This window comes from Plutella xylostella, chromosome 2 (genome assembly GCF_932276165.1).
Source record: "Plutella xylostella chromosome 2, ilPluXylo3.1, whole genome shotgun sequence".
Lineage (NCBI taxonomy): Eukaryota > Metazoa > Arthropoda > Insecta > Lepidoptera > Plutellidae > Plutella > Plutella xylostella.
Genome location: NC_063982.1, coordinates 2,403,184 through 2,421,390, shown reverse-complemented (window position 1 = coordinate 2,421,390; position 18,207 = coordinate 2,403,184). Strand labels below are relative to the sequence as shown.

General features: G+C 39.6%; 1 protein-coding gene across 1 annotated transcript; it reads left to right on the top strand.

Moving 5' to 3' along the window:
- The first annotated feature begins 12,397 nt into the window (after window positions 1-12,397).
- Window positions 12,398-16,573, top strand: LOC105393865 (ephrin-A4). The gene has a single exon (XM_011565680.3). The coding sequence runs from the start codon at window positions 12,929-12,931 to the stop codon at window positions 13,709-13,711; it is 783 nt and encodes a 260-aa protein (XP_011563982.1). The 5' UTR covers window positions 12,398-12,928; the 3' UTR covers window positions 13,712-16,573.
- Window positions 16,574-18,207: the final 1,634 nt, after the last annotated feature.

Below are 18,207 nucleotides of genomic sequence, written 5' to 3'. Positions count from 1 at the left end.
ACAACGTGCTGCACATGTAGGTTTCGGCTTAGTATACTCTTTTTGCACATCCTGTATATTATGTATGAGTATAATCGTAGGAAGTACGGCACCGTAGCTTAGACGGTAGTGAAGCTGCTTCCGAAGCTTGGGGCCGCGGGTTTGAATCCCGCCCACGGCAAACATTCGTGTGATGAGCACTTGTGTTTGCCTTGTGTCTGGTTGTCGTTTATCTATTTAATATGTATGTATCTATTTATGTAGATATATCAGCTGTCCGTCACCCATAACACAGGTTCTGCCTAGCTTGGGGCCGGATGGCCGTGAGTGAGATGTCCCCACATATTTATTATTATTATTTATTAAGTATCGATACTTTTTCCCATCACTCCGCTAAGCGCTGACCATTACGGGCAAGAAAAGGCGAAGCAATCAATCATACTTTATGTGTACGTCTTTTGTCGAATTTCTATTGAAAGTTGACGAGATCGTGGTACATCAGTGCTATAGATACAGGGTGATGCATCAGTGCTATAGAGGTAGTAAGCAGGTGGGGATGAATTGGTCATCCTGAAACAGTTTTGGTCTACAACTTTAAATAAACTAAAAAAAGATTTAAAAAAAAACTTTTAAATTCGCGACAAAAAAGTACAAAAAAAGGTTCGTCCTGAAAGATTCTTCTTTGCCCGGTTTTTATACGGTAAGTAAATAGTTTCCGTATATTATAGTAAAAAATCCTACTACTTCTTCTACTAAAATAAAATATAAATTTACGTGAGTTTGTCAAAGTCTTTTTTTTGTCACCCTGTATTTACGTAAGGTCCCTTTACACAAGTACTTCATAAAAAACGGCCTCTTTAAAATATGCAAGGGTTCCGATTAGGTAGACAGCTATTTTGCCACTCCTATAGCATATTTTTATGTTTATGATAAGGAATTATTATCTTTTAGTAGCCCGATTCCTATTGGCTAAATTAAAACCCTGCCCCGCCCACTTCAGTAGTTATTGAGGGCATTATTATTATTATTATACTTGCTTATGATAGTTATTTTTATTAGGTAAACGTTGATATTCAAGAGTAAAAAAATACGTAAAAATTTACACAAACTACACCACTTTTGAACTACATAATAAAATGTACCTCTGCATAAATAATAATATTATATTGTGGTCTGAGTTTTCGTTTGACTAATTCATGAAAGAATTAAAACTTAAGTCCCCAATAGGTACAGCTTTACATGACATTTTAAGTTGTGAAATCAGCTGTTTATCAACAATTACCTTAGAGGGTAAGTAGCTACTGTTTCTTAATACTAAGGCTAAAATACAGACCCAGACAGAAATGAAAGCTGACGAAGAAGACATTAATAAAATTATTTATGAAAAGGTATATTGTCACAATCCATAATTATTAACAATTGTTTCGTCTACGGATAGCTTTAATTTGATTTTATGAAGTTTAATTTTGTTTATTTCTGTTAGCCCTAAATAATTGAAGAAGATTAAGGCGTACCACGGCAATGTTAAAATAACAAAGAATGTGTTTTGCCTTTTTTGGCGTTGGTACTTGTTTCTGTTGCATTGCACAGTTAGCTATATCCGACTCTACATCTTATGTCCTAACATCCTGCGAAATTAAACGTAGGTAACTAAGAAAGTACCTGCTTTCCTAGTATGTAACATTAATTAATGATTAATAGTATTTCTTAATATTTATTGAAAAAAAATATTCTTGAATAAAGATTTTAAATATTTTTTAATCTTAACACTTTACTATTCACACCCAACAGTACTAAAACTTTAGTGCACACTAAACAGTCATAAAACAAAACAACAAATAATAAATTTACCCATAAAATTAACGGAAATTCCAGTCAACTAATATTGCGTTTATAAAATTTTACGACTGGCAACCCTTCGACGGAAAGAAAGTGTTAAATTTGAATATGGAATTCGGATTTCTTTCTTTTTCCAAACAAAAGGCAAGGATGAGCAAGGGTTGACAAAAACAATGGCCGGTTATAAAAGAAATTGTAAACAGAGAAAAAAGTTGTTCTTCTTTTGAATTTTCGCCGGTTAGGGTCAACGGTGTCCGGAATGCCAACGGTAATTTTGTTGTAATATTCCGTTGTGTTTTTTAATGTCTCCGTTTTGTTCTAGGCCGCCTATTCTTAGGTACCTAGCCTGTTTTAACTTAACCGACAGAACTTGTATGATTCAGCAATGGCGATTATGAATTTCTCTTTTTTGGCGTTACTTATGCTCGGCATCCGGCATCCTCTTCCGAGGATGAATAAAAATGCCTTTGCGCATTAAAATGTATACCTGTCGCAGTATAATTAATAATAATATGTGGGGACATCTCACACACGGCCTTCTGACCCCAAGCTAGGCAGAGCCTGTGTTATGGGTATCGGCTGGGGCAGATATTTGTCTTTAAACAAATATCTGCCCCAGCCGGGAATCGAACCCGGGACCTTCGTCTCAGCAAAATTATAATTGTTACTTACCCCACCTTACCTTAATTATTGAAGATTTAAGAAAAAAACTCTCGAAAACCGGTGTTAGGACATGATACCCGTACGCAAACAGACTGTATTCTACAAAATTGTATCGTTTCCTAATAGAATTAGTAGGCAGTGGTATTGATCTTACTTAAGTATCAAAGGGTGTTCTAAAAATAGTGACTCATATTTTATGGTTAACTTTCTAACGTCGTTAAGTCGTCTAAGTTCGCAAAAATAATAACTACTTATCTGGTTTTCCATAAAAAAAACTTAAGTGTATTAGGTACTACCTACAGAGTCGGTAAGTTAATCCGTGGGTCTCAGTTGCTGTTTCAGCCTTCGGGCAGCCTGAAAACATCTGTCAATTCTACCAGCACAAGCTTGCTTGTGTTGAGGTCCACCAACCCGCACTAGGCCAGCGTGGTGGACTAGGCCTAGACCCTTCCTTCAATGGAAGAAGACCCGTGCTACAGCAGTGGGGACGTGATGGTTGTGATGGTGATGCTACTATGATGACGGCCGACTGGTGTAGTGGTTAGTGACCCTGACTGCTAAGCCGAAGGTCCCGGGTTCGATTCCCGGCTGGGGCAGATATTTGTTTAAAGACAGATATTTGTACTCGGGTCTTGGGTGTTGATATTAAATTTATATTTAATATGTATCTATCTATGTATTTGTGTAGATATATCAGCTGTCCGATACCCATAACACATGGTCTGCCTAGCTTGGGGTGGGATGGCCGTGTGTTACGCTCGCGCTCACCTAGCATTGCGCTGACGCCGCATGCCCTCGATACCTCGACATGCGTCGCCCGCGGTCACGAGTATGCTGAATTGCAAAACGTGCTTCGTTCCCCGGAATCACCGCGATTGCGATTACCTTGTCTTCACTTCTATACTTGCATTGTTAGAGTCAACTTATAATTAGACTTAAGAATTAATTGTAACTTTTTGGGAATAAATCTCTAAGATAAATTTTGGTTTTTTTTGGATCTTCCGCTGTGGACCAACGTAATTGGCGCAGTCGGTAGGATAAGTCGAGTCAGTGGTTCCAGCATCGATCCCGCCGTCTTATCCGAATCTACGAGTTGGACACGTGGAAGAGTATCCGGACATTGATACGCCCAGAGATACCAAAATGATATTGTGAGTACATCAGAATCGATCTTATGTTTGCTCTCCTTTCTTTTAATCCTAGTTAACTTTTACCTTCAAAATTTTTCACCCACGACAGTCGGGAGCTTCTAGCTCTAAGTTAGATATTAGGAATATTAATAGGTCCCAGTCGCAAGACAGGCTTAGGATCTTAGAAGAAGAAGAAGTACCAGTCACTATGGCCAATGCCAATGCCGAAGTTGATAGTGTGTATAAGTCACTACGACTTCTCCCAGAGTTCGACGGTAACACGAACGTCTTAACTCGCTTTATACATTTGTGTGACCAGCTCGTTGCGGCACATATTAAACCAGGCCCAGATTATGAACTGTCTAATCTTTGTCTTATCAACGGAATCTTAAATAAGATTACCGGACCAGCCGCACGCACGATTAATAGCAATGGTATTGCCGAAAATTGGGCTAGCATTCGCAGTGCACTTATTAATAATTTTGCAGATCATCGCGACGAGACCGCACTGTATAATGATTTGTCTCTTTTGACCCAAGGTTCAAACACCCCCCATGAATTTTACGAACGCTGTCAGAGTCTTTTTAGCACTATAATGACATATATTTCCTTGCATGAAAATGTGGCAACCACTATCGAGGCAAAACGTGACCTCTATAAGAAATTAACTTTACAATCATTCTTGCGCGGGCTAAAAGATCCCCTGGGATCCCGCATTCGCTGTATGCGACCCGAAACAATCGAAATAGCTCTTCAGTTTGTGCAGGAAGAGTCTAATGTCCTTTATTTGCAACAGAGGAGCCAACATTTTCCTGAAAGGAAGCCACAATCCACAGGAGCAGATAATTCATTTAATCAGGGATTTAAAATTATGCCTAACCAGCCCCCTATGAATGCTATGTCTAAACCATTCATATATAACATGCCGCCGGGACCCTCGCGAGCCCCGCCACAGATGTACCAGCCTAACTGGAAGCCGATGCCTATGCATTTTAATCAAAACCAGGGCCCGACCAGGACTCAGCAGATGTTCGCGGCGCGTCCCCCTAACTATAACCAACAGAATAATTCTTTCCGCATGCAACCGCGTAATCCGCCCACTCAAAATTTTACTGGACCCAAGCCGATGAGCGGTGTCAGTCACTTTTCAACTAAACCATTACCACCCACCGGTCACGATTGGCGAAAATTCGGTAATCCACCCCCGAGTAACTATTTTAAAACTCGCGAGATGAATTTTAATGACTGTTATAGTTATAATCAGGAGCAACCTGTATTTTACGACCCTTATTACGAGTGCTATTATCAGGCAGAGCCTTACGAAACGCAATATCCATCAGACTACGTTCAAGAGTCTATCGAATATACCGAGACCTCCCACGATGAGGCCTCCGAAAATAATGCCACGTACGCTGAAAACGAAGAGGATTTTCGCGTAAATTCCCGATCAGACAAACCAAAATAGAAATAAATTTACAAACCCAACGTCAACTACCCTACATAGAAATAGCTGAGCCACCTCTGAAGCTACTCATAGATACCGGCGCGAACCAGTCATTTATCAGTCCAAAATCTGTCGATACGCATTTTCCTCACCTACCCTTAAACTACGACCCCTTCGAAGTAACCAATGTTCACGCCACTACGAAAAATGATTATTCAATAACGATTCCTAGCTTCGATGAATTAAATGACCCGAACGAATTAACTTTATTCGTATATAACTTTCATGACTATTTCGATGGTCTAATCGGCTCAGATCTTCTTACCAGACTCGAATGCAACATCAACTATAAGACAAAAATCCTCGAAACCCAAAACGCTAAAATACCTATCAAAATGTACGACTCGCGAAACGTGAATTTATACGAAGAAATAATTCCCGCTAATTCCTCCAAGTTAATAAGAATACCGGTGAATATTCAAAACGGTGACGCATACGTTTCGGAACAAATAATTTCCAACTGCAAGATACAAGACTGTGTAACGAATGTAAAAAATAACCGTGGTATTTTAGAGGTATCAAACACGAGTAATAATGACGTCATCTTTTCAATGGACCGACCAGTGCAAGCTGAACTGTATAATGTTGAGTGCACGCGCACCGATTATAGCGGTTCAGTACGAGCGAAGGAGGTACTTTCTAAGTTGCGAACCGACCACCTTAACGCGGAAGAACGCGCGAATCTTGAATCGCTTTGTTCTCAATATGCTGACGTATTCTATATTGAAGGCGAACCTTTGACATTCACAAATAAAATAAAACATTCTATCCGGACAACCGACGAAGTTCCAATTTATACAAAAAGTTATCGTTATCCGTTCGTTCATAAACAGGAAGTTAGCGATCAGATTAAAAAAATGTTAGAACAGGGAATCATACGTCCCTCTGATTCCGCTTGGAGCGCACCCATCTGGGTGGTGCCTAAAAAGGCTGACGCATCAGGAAAAACGAAATGGCGACTCGTAGTGGACTTCCGAAAACTTAACGAGAAAACCATCGATGACAAATACCCTATACCCAACATCACGGAAGTCCTTGACAAGTTAGGCAACTGTCAGTATTTTACAACTCTAGACCTGGCATCAGGTTTCTATCAGGTCGAGATGAATGAGGCCGATATTTCGAAAACTGCGTTCAATGTAGACCATGGACACTTTGAATTTTTGAGGATGCCGATGGGATTAAAAAATTCTCCATCGACTTTTCAAAGAGTAATGGACAATGTCCTTAGGGATCTTCAAAACAGGATCTGTCTAGTGTATTTGGACGATATTATTGTATTCAGCACATCCTTACAGGAACACATAGGCAACCTTGAGAAGGTTTTCCAAAGACTACGCGAATCTAACTTTAAAATCCAGTTAGATAAGTCGGAGTTCTTAAAACTCGAAACAGCCTACCTAGGGCACGTTATAACTAGGGAAGGCATAAAACCAAACCCGGAGAAACTAAAAGCTATAAAGAACTACCCTATTCCAAAAACCTCCACTGAAATCAAAAGATTTTTAGGTCTATTAGGCTATTACAGGAAATTTATCCCAGATTTTGCCCGCATAACAAAACCGATGACTCAATGTCTCAAAAAAGGCGCGAAAATTACATTAGATCAGGAATATGTCAATTGCTTTGAAAAATGCAAAACCCTACTCGCTAACGACCCAATCCTTCAATACCCGGACTTCACGAAAGACTTCGTGCTTACAACCGATGCTTCCAACCTGGCTATCGGAGCTGTGTTGTCGCAAGGAACTATAGGTTCAGATCGTCCCATAGCCTTCGCGTCTAGAACACTTAACACTAGCGAGATCAATTACAGTACGATCGAAAAAGAACTGTTAGCTATCGTGTGGGCTACTAAGTATTTCCGACCTTATCTGTTCGGCCGGAAGTTCCAAATTGTAACTGACCATAAACCACTACAGTGGGTTATGAGTTTAAAAGAGCCAAACGCACGTCTCACTCGTTGGAGACTAAAATTAAGCGATTATAACTTCTCGGTCGTGTACAAGCAGGGCAAGTACAATACGAATGCTGACGCGCTGAGCCGAATAGAACTCAATAACGAGGAAATAAGTTCCATTATAGCCAACCCATCGGAAAAACCACCAAGTGTTATAGGATCCACTACACAGACCGCCCATACAAGCGAGGAGAACCCAATACTAGAGGTTCCCATAACTGACGAGCCACTTAATAAATTCAACCGTCAGATAGTCTTTACAATAGTAGGTGACATTAAAAGTCGACCGACCGTATCTAAACCATTTGAAACGCACACAAGAACTAACATTCAGCTTTCAGAATCAAACTTACAGCAGGACTTAGTGAACGCAATAAAGGAGTACGTGAACCCCAAAGTAAAAACAGGCATTCTTATAAACCCACCGTTAGCCATGTACGCTATCATCCCCATTATACAGGAACAGTTCAAAAGCTCAGCTATGAACTTAGTATTAACAAAAATTGAACTTGATAATGTTAAAGACTACCTAAAACAGCAGGAGATCATTCAGAAGTACCACGAAGGTAAAACCAATCATCGTGGCATTACTGAATGCTACTTGGCTCTATCCAAAAAATACTATTGGCCGAAAATGAAGGATCACGTAACCAAATACATAAATGAATGCACTATTTGCGGACAGGTTAAATACGACCGAAACCCAGTAAGGCAACAGTTTCACGTAGTGCCACCACCTACGAAACCATTTGAGATTGTCCACCTAGATCTCTTTACAGCTCACAACGAAAAATACCTAACCATTGTCGACGCGTTTTCTAAATACGCCCAAGCTTATTACCTGAGGGATGGTACAGCCCTTAGCGTAATCCAAGCTCTCCTAGGGTACTGTACTCATCACGGAGTACCTATGATAGTGGTTACGGACCGCGGTACGGAATTCACTAACCAGCTGTTCTCTGAATTTATACGGCTTCATAAGATACAGCACCATAAAATACTAGCTCACACCCCTAATGAAAACGGTATAGTTGAACGTTTTCACTCAACCATACTGGAACATCTAAGAATACTGAAACTCGAACGGAAAGATGAATCTGTCATCAATCTTATGCCCTACGCAATCCTCGCATACAATAGTTCTATCCATAGCTTCACAAAATGCCGCCCAATTGAGATAATTAACGGTCACTTCGATCCTCGCGACCCCCTTAGTATCGATCTATCCGAATTATTGTTACAACAGTATACCCAGGAGCACCGAGACAAAATGATTAAAGTATATGAGTTAATCCACGATTCCTGTACCGAACGCCGAGAAAATATAATGGAGAATATTAACAAGAACAGGGAACCTGAACCCACGTACAACCCTGACCAACCAGTCTTTGTCAAAAACCCCCTCGCTGCGCGTCAAAAGTTAGCTCCACGGTTCACTAAAGACACGGTACTAGCCGATTTACCCATTCATATATATACCAAAAAGAAACGTGGCCCTGTCGCTAAATCGCGTTTAAAACGGGTACCTAAGAACCCTAAATTGTTACAGGATACTACTGACCCTTCTCCTGCACCAGACCCACGGGCAAGAGATAACACTTGATCGACTGGATAACGGACCGGGACTACTACCATTTAAAATCGGACCAGCACGTATAATATCCCACTATCACTCGTTCCTCCAACCTATAAACTTAGCCGACATACAAACTAAAATAGACCTAGTACAAAGTCAATTAAATAGTTTTCAGCCTCAATTAAATAATAAAACATTATCTCTTTTCCAACCCCACTTAGATTATCTTAAAGATAAGTTGCAAAAAGTATCTGAACAGCTGTTGAGTTTTGAACCGGGTCGAGCCAAGAGAGGACTCATTAACGGTCTGGGTTCCATTATAAAGGGGATATCAGGGAATTTAGACTACACTGACGCTCTGCGTTACGACACTGCATTAAAAATACTTTCAAGTAACGAGAACAAATTATTTTCCGAGTTTAATAATCATATAAGTTTAAGTAAGGAGTGGATGTCCAGACACTCAAATATACTTAATACTATTGCTAATAATCAGGCAAAAATAAAAAAGGTCCTAGACACCATCATGATTAGTAATTACCATCATGATGATGAACTCGTGAGGTATGCTCACTTTGCTCAGTTTTTACTTATTTTAGGGGATAATATAGATAAGCTATTTTTTGAATTACTTAGAATTGATAATATATTAGCCTTTGTTCGTGCATCGAGCACTTACCATTCTTCACTGAGCAGAGCCTCTTTGAAAGAAATGCTAATTAGATTAAAATCTTTATATAATTTAGATGAGTTATTAGACGTAGATATTAGAGAGTACTATGACCTAATAAAAGTAGGTTCATATTACGCAAATAGCGAAGTAATACTAGTTTTTAAGTTTCCGATTGTCTCTCCTAAAGTATATTCCCTATTCAAACTATCCATAATCCCAAATAAATTCCACGAATCCATTATTCCACCCCTACCCTATGTAGCAATTCATGAGAAAGATTACGTGTACATGGAGACAGAATGTCCGAAGTTCAATCCATGGTATCTCTGCGAGGAGAAGTTCAACCATCAACTACGGGAAGAACCCGACTGCATCCGCCACCTACTCGCGGAGCAGCGAATCTACGACACCTGCAAGCCAACCCGCATCAACCTGACCATGGAAGCCCACGAGCAACTCGACGAGAAACACTACACCTTGAGTTTCCCAAGGCCAACCAGAGTCCACACATCCTGCAGCCAAGACGAATTCCACAACCTCCAAGGCAGCTATCTAGCTACAATACCACAGAACTGCTATCTACAGACTCCTGAATTCACAATCTCAAACCGAAACGATAGAATCAAAGGACAAGTCATAAAAATTAGCCAAATATTCCCAGAAAACCAGAATACCTCTGGACCAGATGGACCAACTCTGCAACTGCATTCGATAAATCTGGAAGCTCTACAAGCAACCAACACGAAACTGTCGTTGCAACCCCCAATTCAACCCGACCGAACAACGGACTACAGCCTGTACCACACCACTATACCGATCTACGCTATCCTATTCAGTGCAAGTGCACTAATCATTGCACTTATTCTTCGTAACCGTCGTAACAAAGCAACGATTGCTGAAAGAAAAGATAACCCAGAGACATCAAATGTACCAGAAGGGATATACGCCGAAATCCAGGACAAAGCGAAAGTCGATCCACACTTCGTGACAGCAACATTTTCGAGAACCACCCTCAAATAGTTGCTGATCTTCGGGGGGAGGTGTTACGCTCGCGCTCACCTAGCATTGCGCTGACGCCGCATGCCCTCGATACCTCGACATGCGTCGCCCGCGGTCACGAGTATGCTGAATTGCAAAACGTGCTTCGTTCCCCGGAATCACCGCGATTGCGATTACCTTGTCTTCACTTCTATACTTGCATTGTTAGAGTCAACTTATAATTAGACTTAAGAATTAATTGTAACTTTTTGGGAATAAATCTCTAAGATAAATTTTGGTTTTTTTTGGATCTTCCGCTGTGGACCAACGCTTGGTGAAGTGAAATGTCCCCACATATTTATTTATTTACTATTAATACTTACTCTCTCAACTTTTTTAAATACCCTTTTTCAAACACTCTGTAATCATACCTTCTATATTCTTACTAATATGCCTTAATAAGTATTAGTTTGACGAGACGTGAATATTCGAGGTTGAATAACTGGAGCGGAAAGGAATAGCCTCGCTAGTGCTTCTTTGTAGTTGTAGATTGTCCGTCTGATGGTTGACTGGTAGATATTGATGCAGTAAGCGCGGCGTCCCTTGAAAGGTAATTGTGGGGACATCTCACACATGGCCATCTAACCCCAAACTAGGCAGAGCCTGTAGTATGGGTATTATACCTACCTACACAGATAAATAGACTGAGATAGCTAGCTGAAAACGATTTATGGCTTTAATGCTTATGATAGAATTCACTTATTCTTGCTTGACAAACGATGACAAGCATTAGAGCTATAGTGTGACAAACTTATCTGTTCCGGTGACAGCTCACATAAATGCCTAATATTTCTTAATTCTATAAGATTTTAAGATTGCTTATAGTAGTAATTCGCCCTTGCGGTATTAATAAACCCTCTTATCTTGGGATCTTATCCTTAACAATATACAATTCATTAGTGAATAATAAGATATGAATCAATTTAGTTCGGTCTCACCGGAAGAGATAAGTTTGTCGCACTGTATAAGACTAGCGTTTGTCACCGCACCGTTGGTGACAGATTAGCGTCAGTCGCTGACTGCCCAGGGTGACATTATACAGAGTGTTGCAAAAAGGGGGTGACTGTAAGAGTAATTCTGAACAACTTTACTACTAAAATTGGTAAGGAAATGAAGAATTGTAGGAACCTTCCTAGTTACATAAGTGATCAGTTAAGCAAATCATTGGAAAAAACATCAAAAAGTATTTATAAGTAATTATAAAAACATAAAAATTGTTTATCGAATCACCAAACTAGGAATTTACAAAATAAATAAAAATGAGTTAAGTCATTAAAATGTTATAGATACGTTATTTGTCAAGACGTTTCTTTTTCACTGACACTCCATCTTCTTTGTATTGTAAATCTAAGGACACAGGTGAAAGGTAGGCGACATTTAAATATGTACTTAATATCAATCTGTTCCTAGATACCTACCTAGCTAGATATTCATATAAAAATAGCAATACCTGTCCTATTGTGAGTTATATTTACATACCCATATAGAGTACTTACATACCGTATGTGTCCTGGTATTTATATGCAAAATGGTAGACATAATAATTATATTTAAATTTTAAGAATCCTATTAGTACCTATCTATTCTTAATAATTAAGTATCCTATTTTTTATAATATAACGATAACAAATAGGTAGGTATCCAGGTCTTTACAGCAAAAAGCTCAAGCAGTCTGCATCAAAATAGACATCAAAATCGTTGTCCATTCAGACCTCAAGCAAAAGTTCGACCGACTGCGACTGCGGAACACAGAAGCTCTACACGAACGAGCTTTCGCTGCGTTCACGAAATTTAAAAAACAACCCATGTTTCAACATAAAAATCATGAATAAAATCCTTAACAAAACAATCAAAAATATGTCCTCAACAATAATTGAAGTCAATGTTTACAATTATTTACACGAACGCGTGAAAACAAAATAATAAATTTTGAAAATCGAACGGTTTCGAAAAGCTCAATTCTTGAACGCGTCCGTAGCGCGGGGGGGACGCTTGTGCGGGGCGCGGGGGGCGGCCAGGCATGCGTACCGCGACCACATTCCACTAGTTTGCTTCGTCGCCGCGCGGCGCTGACTTCTCCGCCCCACTCCGCGACGCTCCCCAATACAAAGAACTCCTCACTATTGTAAAAAATCTGTGATGTATTGATTTATTCCTCCTTTCCCCTAACACAAAAAGTCGCGTACAACAACAACCCAGTGTTCATAGTGCTGTGAATTTACACAAAGTGACCAGTTCCGACGCTCTACGGCCGGCCACGTCTCACGGAATTCCTCATTTATCGGTGAATAGAATCTGGCTTGCGGACGGCCGAACGAAACATGGTGGACTCGACCGAACAGCTTTCGTTCGTAGCGCTATGCAAGTGAATATTCTGTGCTTTGTGAACGTTTTTGTGTGTGATTTCAGTTGTGTTGGCGTTTGTTTTACGCTAAAAATGGATCGAAGTGCGTGCAGGAGAAGATAAATAGTGCTGTGAGGCGGCGCTTTTGTTGTAGGCTTCGAGCTCCGCCTTCGATCGGCTCTCGCGAATTATGAGAATATCTGGTTAGCGAGGACAGTCACAATGGTCTCCCTCGCCTACCTCGGCCTTCGGCAGACGCCCTGGACCATCCTCGTGCTCATATTCTTCATAGAAAGCGTAATGGGAAATTACGCGAAATCCTTCTACATCCACTGGAACACCACAAACAGCATATTTAGAATAGACAACACAGACCACGTATTCGACTTGAATAAGGGCAACGCTCAGTTCGAATACGACCAGGTGAATATAATATGTCCCGTGTACGCCCCAGGGACCTACGAGGAGGATACGGAGAAATACATAATTTACAACGTTAGCAAAGAGGAATACGATACGTGTAGAATAACGAATCCGAACCCCCGAATTATAGCGATATGTGATAAGCCGCACAAACTGATGTTCTTCACGATCACGTTCAGACCGTTCACGCCTCAGCCGGGCGGGCTGGAGTTCCTGCCGGGGAAGGACTACTACTTCATCAGCACGTCGAGCAAGGACGACCTGCACCGGCGCATCGGCGGCCGCTGCCTCAGCCACAACATGAAGCTTGTCTTCCGTGTGTGCTGCAAGCCGGAGGAGCAGTCGCCTGCGCCGCCGCCGCAGCCCACGCCGCCGCCGCCGCCGCTACCCCCAACCACGCAGCTCACCACCACAACCACCACCACCTTCAAGCCTGTGACCAAGAAGACGCACAAGTACGACAAGTCTCCCAACGAGGTGGTGAAGAGCGAGGAGCTGTCGTACTCGCGGGGAGCGGCGCTGGCGTCGTCTCTGGCGCTGGCGTTGGCGGCGGGCGCGGTGCTGGCGCCGCTGGCACGGTGAATGTGCGCCCGGGCGGCGCGCCGGCCACGACCCGACCTGCTCGCCAAGCCCTGCCCGGCCCACGCGCCTCAAACCATTCATTTGAGGCCTGACACTCTAGTCTTTACGTGAAGTGCAGTGCTGTGAGGTCGAAACTGTGAGGACCGTGAAGGTTCAGTTCTTGGACGACTATGAGATTGTTTTAGTGTAGTGAAGGCCTAGGCCTGACTGTGCCCCAGGATGTGGATTGTGGATGACTTTCTAGTGTAAGTACGTAGATACGACGATAGCAAGATAAAAGTTACTAATTTCATCGATCGACTGTAAAGAAAACATGTTTTGTGAATAAATTGAAGTAGGGTTTTTTAAGTGTAGGTCTGACCAGAATTTTTGATTTCAATTACGAAAGTGGTGCCGAAAAGTTAATTTTGTGAATATCAAACGTTTAACTGGACACAAGCTTCTAGTTCCGGGGATAAAGTTCCAGATAAGATACATTATAGTCAATAAGTTGGAACCTGAATTCAAAAGCCTAACTAACTAATGTAACATTTAGATGTACCTACCAGGCCTACTATAAATAATCGAACTATAAACCTATTATATACAATGGTAACGTTCATTTTATATGGAAAATTGCAACTATGTAGTTATAAACTCAGTTAAATATATATATAAAAATGTTAACATATATAATGGTAAATTAGGTTTCTTAAAGCTTAGACGTGAACATTTCTCATGTCTTTTCATTATGGCAATTGTGGACACCAAAATTACCATGATATTTCGATGAGACTAAGCCCAGATATTATAGACAACTATGCAAACCAAGTTAGCTTCTAAAAATAAAAAAGTTCAAAAGACAATTTTATTTTCCCTACTATTACTGTAAATGTTTAATTTAGATATTATTTTTTAAAAACCCACCGACAAGTTAAAAATCTTGTCGTGAAACTGTGATTTTTGCTTTTATTTAGAATGTAAATTTTCTTTTATGCTTTTTAATATGTGATAAAACACCGTTATATTTATTATCTCAAATTGACTGCATTTTATTGACTCTTAACGTTTTCGATCGACTGAATACGCATTTGCAAGCTTCGTATATAATTAATTTACTGTAAATACTTTAGAAATATGATTCTCATCAAAATTTGACAAGTCATGGTGTCTAGAATGGAAACTACAAAAAACAAATTGTAATTACACTCAAACAAAACTCGAAGCAGATAACATGAATGAATAACGATGAGACTTATATTTTCGAAGTTATCAATCTTCATCTTGAGATGAACTCCATTAAATCCGTGTTGTAATTACTAATCAAGATCTATTCTTTAAAGTGAATAGTCTTGGTATATACCAACAAAATACTCTACATATACAGCCATCTTCTTTATTAATTTTATAGAGAAAAAAGGCTCTAAGTTAATAAGCACAACCGTGCCATTTTGCCTCGTTCACCATAAAATATTTCGCAAGAAACGAAATATACATAGTCAAATAGTTAAATAGTAGTTTGAAATAGTGACTGGTTTTCGGTTAAGCCATACGCATATTAGTGACAGCTGAATATATTTAGATAGATTTAAGACTGGATCTTTTGAAGTTCAAGCCAAATCTAAGCTTTTAGGTAGTGTCTTGGATAATATCTTTTAATTTATTTCATCTTTAAATAACAAAACCCAAGAACTTTTGATAACGAAAGAAATATCAAGTATCATGACAATCCTACGTAAAAATAAGATATGTGCATAAATTAAGGAAAATACCGGACCCCATTAAAAGAATATTGATTTGTTTCAACGTTGAATTAATGACGCTGTGTCGCCGGTGTATTTACTTGGCTTCTCTTGTTTTTCGTCGCAACTTCCAGTAATGGGCATAATGTTAAATAAAATTTGCGAAACTGCCAATTAAAAAATCGAAATTGTCTTAAAATCGACAGTAAAATGAAAGTTTACTGATTGGACAAAAACACTGACAGTAGTCAAACAGGCGCTGAACATTAGAAAGTGATTTACAACAAAACAAATGATATTCTAATTCAAACAAAAGATCAAACTATAATACAAGACAAACAACGTCGAGCTGACATTTCAAACAAAGTCCCAGAACACAGATAAGATGGACTAAATGCATTGTTTTGTAAACAAAAGGGTTATAAAAACCGTTTCTTTTACGGCCGAAAGCTATTTGGCCGGGTTGGTTACCTTACGTTTAGACCGTTCATCTCAACCATATGCTGAGTGGATCTATTTTCGCTCTAAAGTAAACAGTTAAACGTCTTCTTAAGGGCTTCTCGGTATGCCTTGACTTTCATTTAAACATGTCTTCAAGTTATTTTGAGACGTCTCGAGCAAAGGGATAATCTAACCTGTTCATAATGTCCATGAACGGAAACGGTTTGTAAAAATTTTAACCAAACATTTCAGAGAAATGCGAATAGTCTATCAGGTAGCTAATCTATTGAAGTTTCTGAAAAAAAGTTTTCGTTCTTAATGATGCATTTTAAGGCTTTAAGAACTTTTAAAAGTTCTTGGGTTTAAAGAGTTTGAAGTATTAACAATATCTGTGCTTGCCACGACTTGTGCAACTATCTGCTTCTAAAAAGCCATTGGTTTATTTTAGTTTTGCATTAGTGTATTATGAGATTTGTCATGTGTTAGTTACATTGAAAATGGCTGATATTATTCAAAGTAAAACATTTCCGTCCAACAAAATGATTGAAGATGGTAATTTATTAAAAAAATCACATTCTTTGCTGTATTTATCAAATCGCCTCTGACATTATATTCAGTATCAAGTAATATATCACTAAATGTGACATCAAAAGAGCTGTCCGTGATATATTCTCAACCTCAAATTATGTTGTCAAATAAATTAACCTTTTTGCAAAAGAAAAGCAATGTGTTTTTGGTTTGAGATCATAAGAAAAAAATGTTAATAGCTAACTGACAATTCTATGGATATAATACGAAGTTCGACATTTTTTTGTGCAGACCCGACGGTAAAGCTCAGCTAACGATACTCGTACGTTAAGATTTTCAATTAAAAATAGACTTTGAACAAATGAATAGCTTTTAGTAAAGATGGCAAAACTACTGAAAAAAGGCAAAAGAAGATTTGGCTTGGCACTCAAAAGAAAACAAAAGAATACAATCAATAACATTTAGTTTCTTGCATTAGTTTTCAATTAGTTGTGCTGTGTACCTAGAATTTATTGAAATAATCACCTGATTTTTATACGTAATAAAAGTTAATTGGAGGACCTCATTTTTGAATCTCAAAAGAAAAGTTCAGTCCGCTAGTTGTAATAAAAAAAATATAAAACATAATTTTATATTATCTAAAGCAGTGTTTTTCAACCTTTTTCATGACGCGACCCCCCTGGTATAAAAAAATATTTCGCGACCCCCTTGACTCTTTGGGTTTTTTATCATGTATGTATGTGTATGTTACAGTATTCCCAATATTCATTCCAGACGACGTATTTATGGTCTCCATGATTATGATTCGAAGTACAATTACATACTTACATCGGATACGTGTGGCCATGTGCATAGGTACGTACGAATAATGCCATTGCGATCCGGAATTTCTTTTTCGAAATTAGCTTTTTCTTTTTGCCTTTTTTCAGCATTTAAATTTGTTGAATAAAAGTTTTCAAGGGTGAATTAAAAATAAAAAGACAAAACACCTGTCTTTACAAAAAAATTAATACTTGTGGTGGTGCGTCGTCTTTGAACCAGGCAGGAAGGCCACCCACGTATTCGTGGTCTATACTCGAGAACTCGTTTACCCCAATGGCTATCGGTTCTTCAGCAGATATAACCAGCACACTACCACTTCAGCTTGCATATCTTGACAGCTATTTCAGTAATCTTAATCCTCTGACTGACGGAAAACCTCATTTCTGATACGATTTATCAGAGAAACCCCAAGCATAGCTCTCTCCATAGCACGCTGAGCGACTTTAAATCGGTGGACTAGTCCAACCGTCAGTGCCCACGTCTCTGCACCATACGTCATCACTGGCAGGACTCACTGGTTGAAGACTTTTGTCTTCAGGCTCTGAGGAATGGCCGAGGAGAATATGTGACTAAGTTTCCGAATGCAGCCCAACCCAGTTGGATGCGCCTTCAGCCTGCTTGTCGAAGTTGCTTCTGCCTAGCCGATAAGTCTGCTCGAGGTAGACATATTCTTGCACAACTTCGATTGTTGCCTCACCAACGACGACCTGCTCCGGTTTGATGTGAGCATTGTACATGACTTTCGTCTTCATACCGAGGCCTACACGTCGGGAAGCAGCATTTAGGCCACTTCCAGCTGAGTTCCTGCAGAGGTTCTGCCATAATAACGATGTCGTCCGCGAAGCAGATAGGTGTGACATGTACTTTCCATTTATACATATGCCATGTCCATTGTCCAGCGGTATCGTACAGACTCCTCAACTCCTCGATATAGCGCCAGTCGATTTGAAATCTCTGCAACGCTTCCAAAATTGCCCATATCTC

Excerpts from the sequence above, each read along its gene's own strand:
- LOC105393865 (XM_011565680.3), top strand. The coding sequence starts at position 12,929 with ATGGTCTCCCTCGCCTACCTCGGCCTTCGGCAGACGCCCTGGACCATC.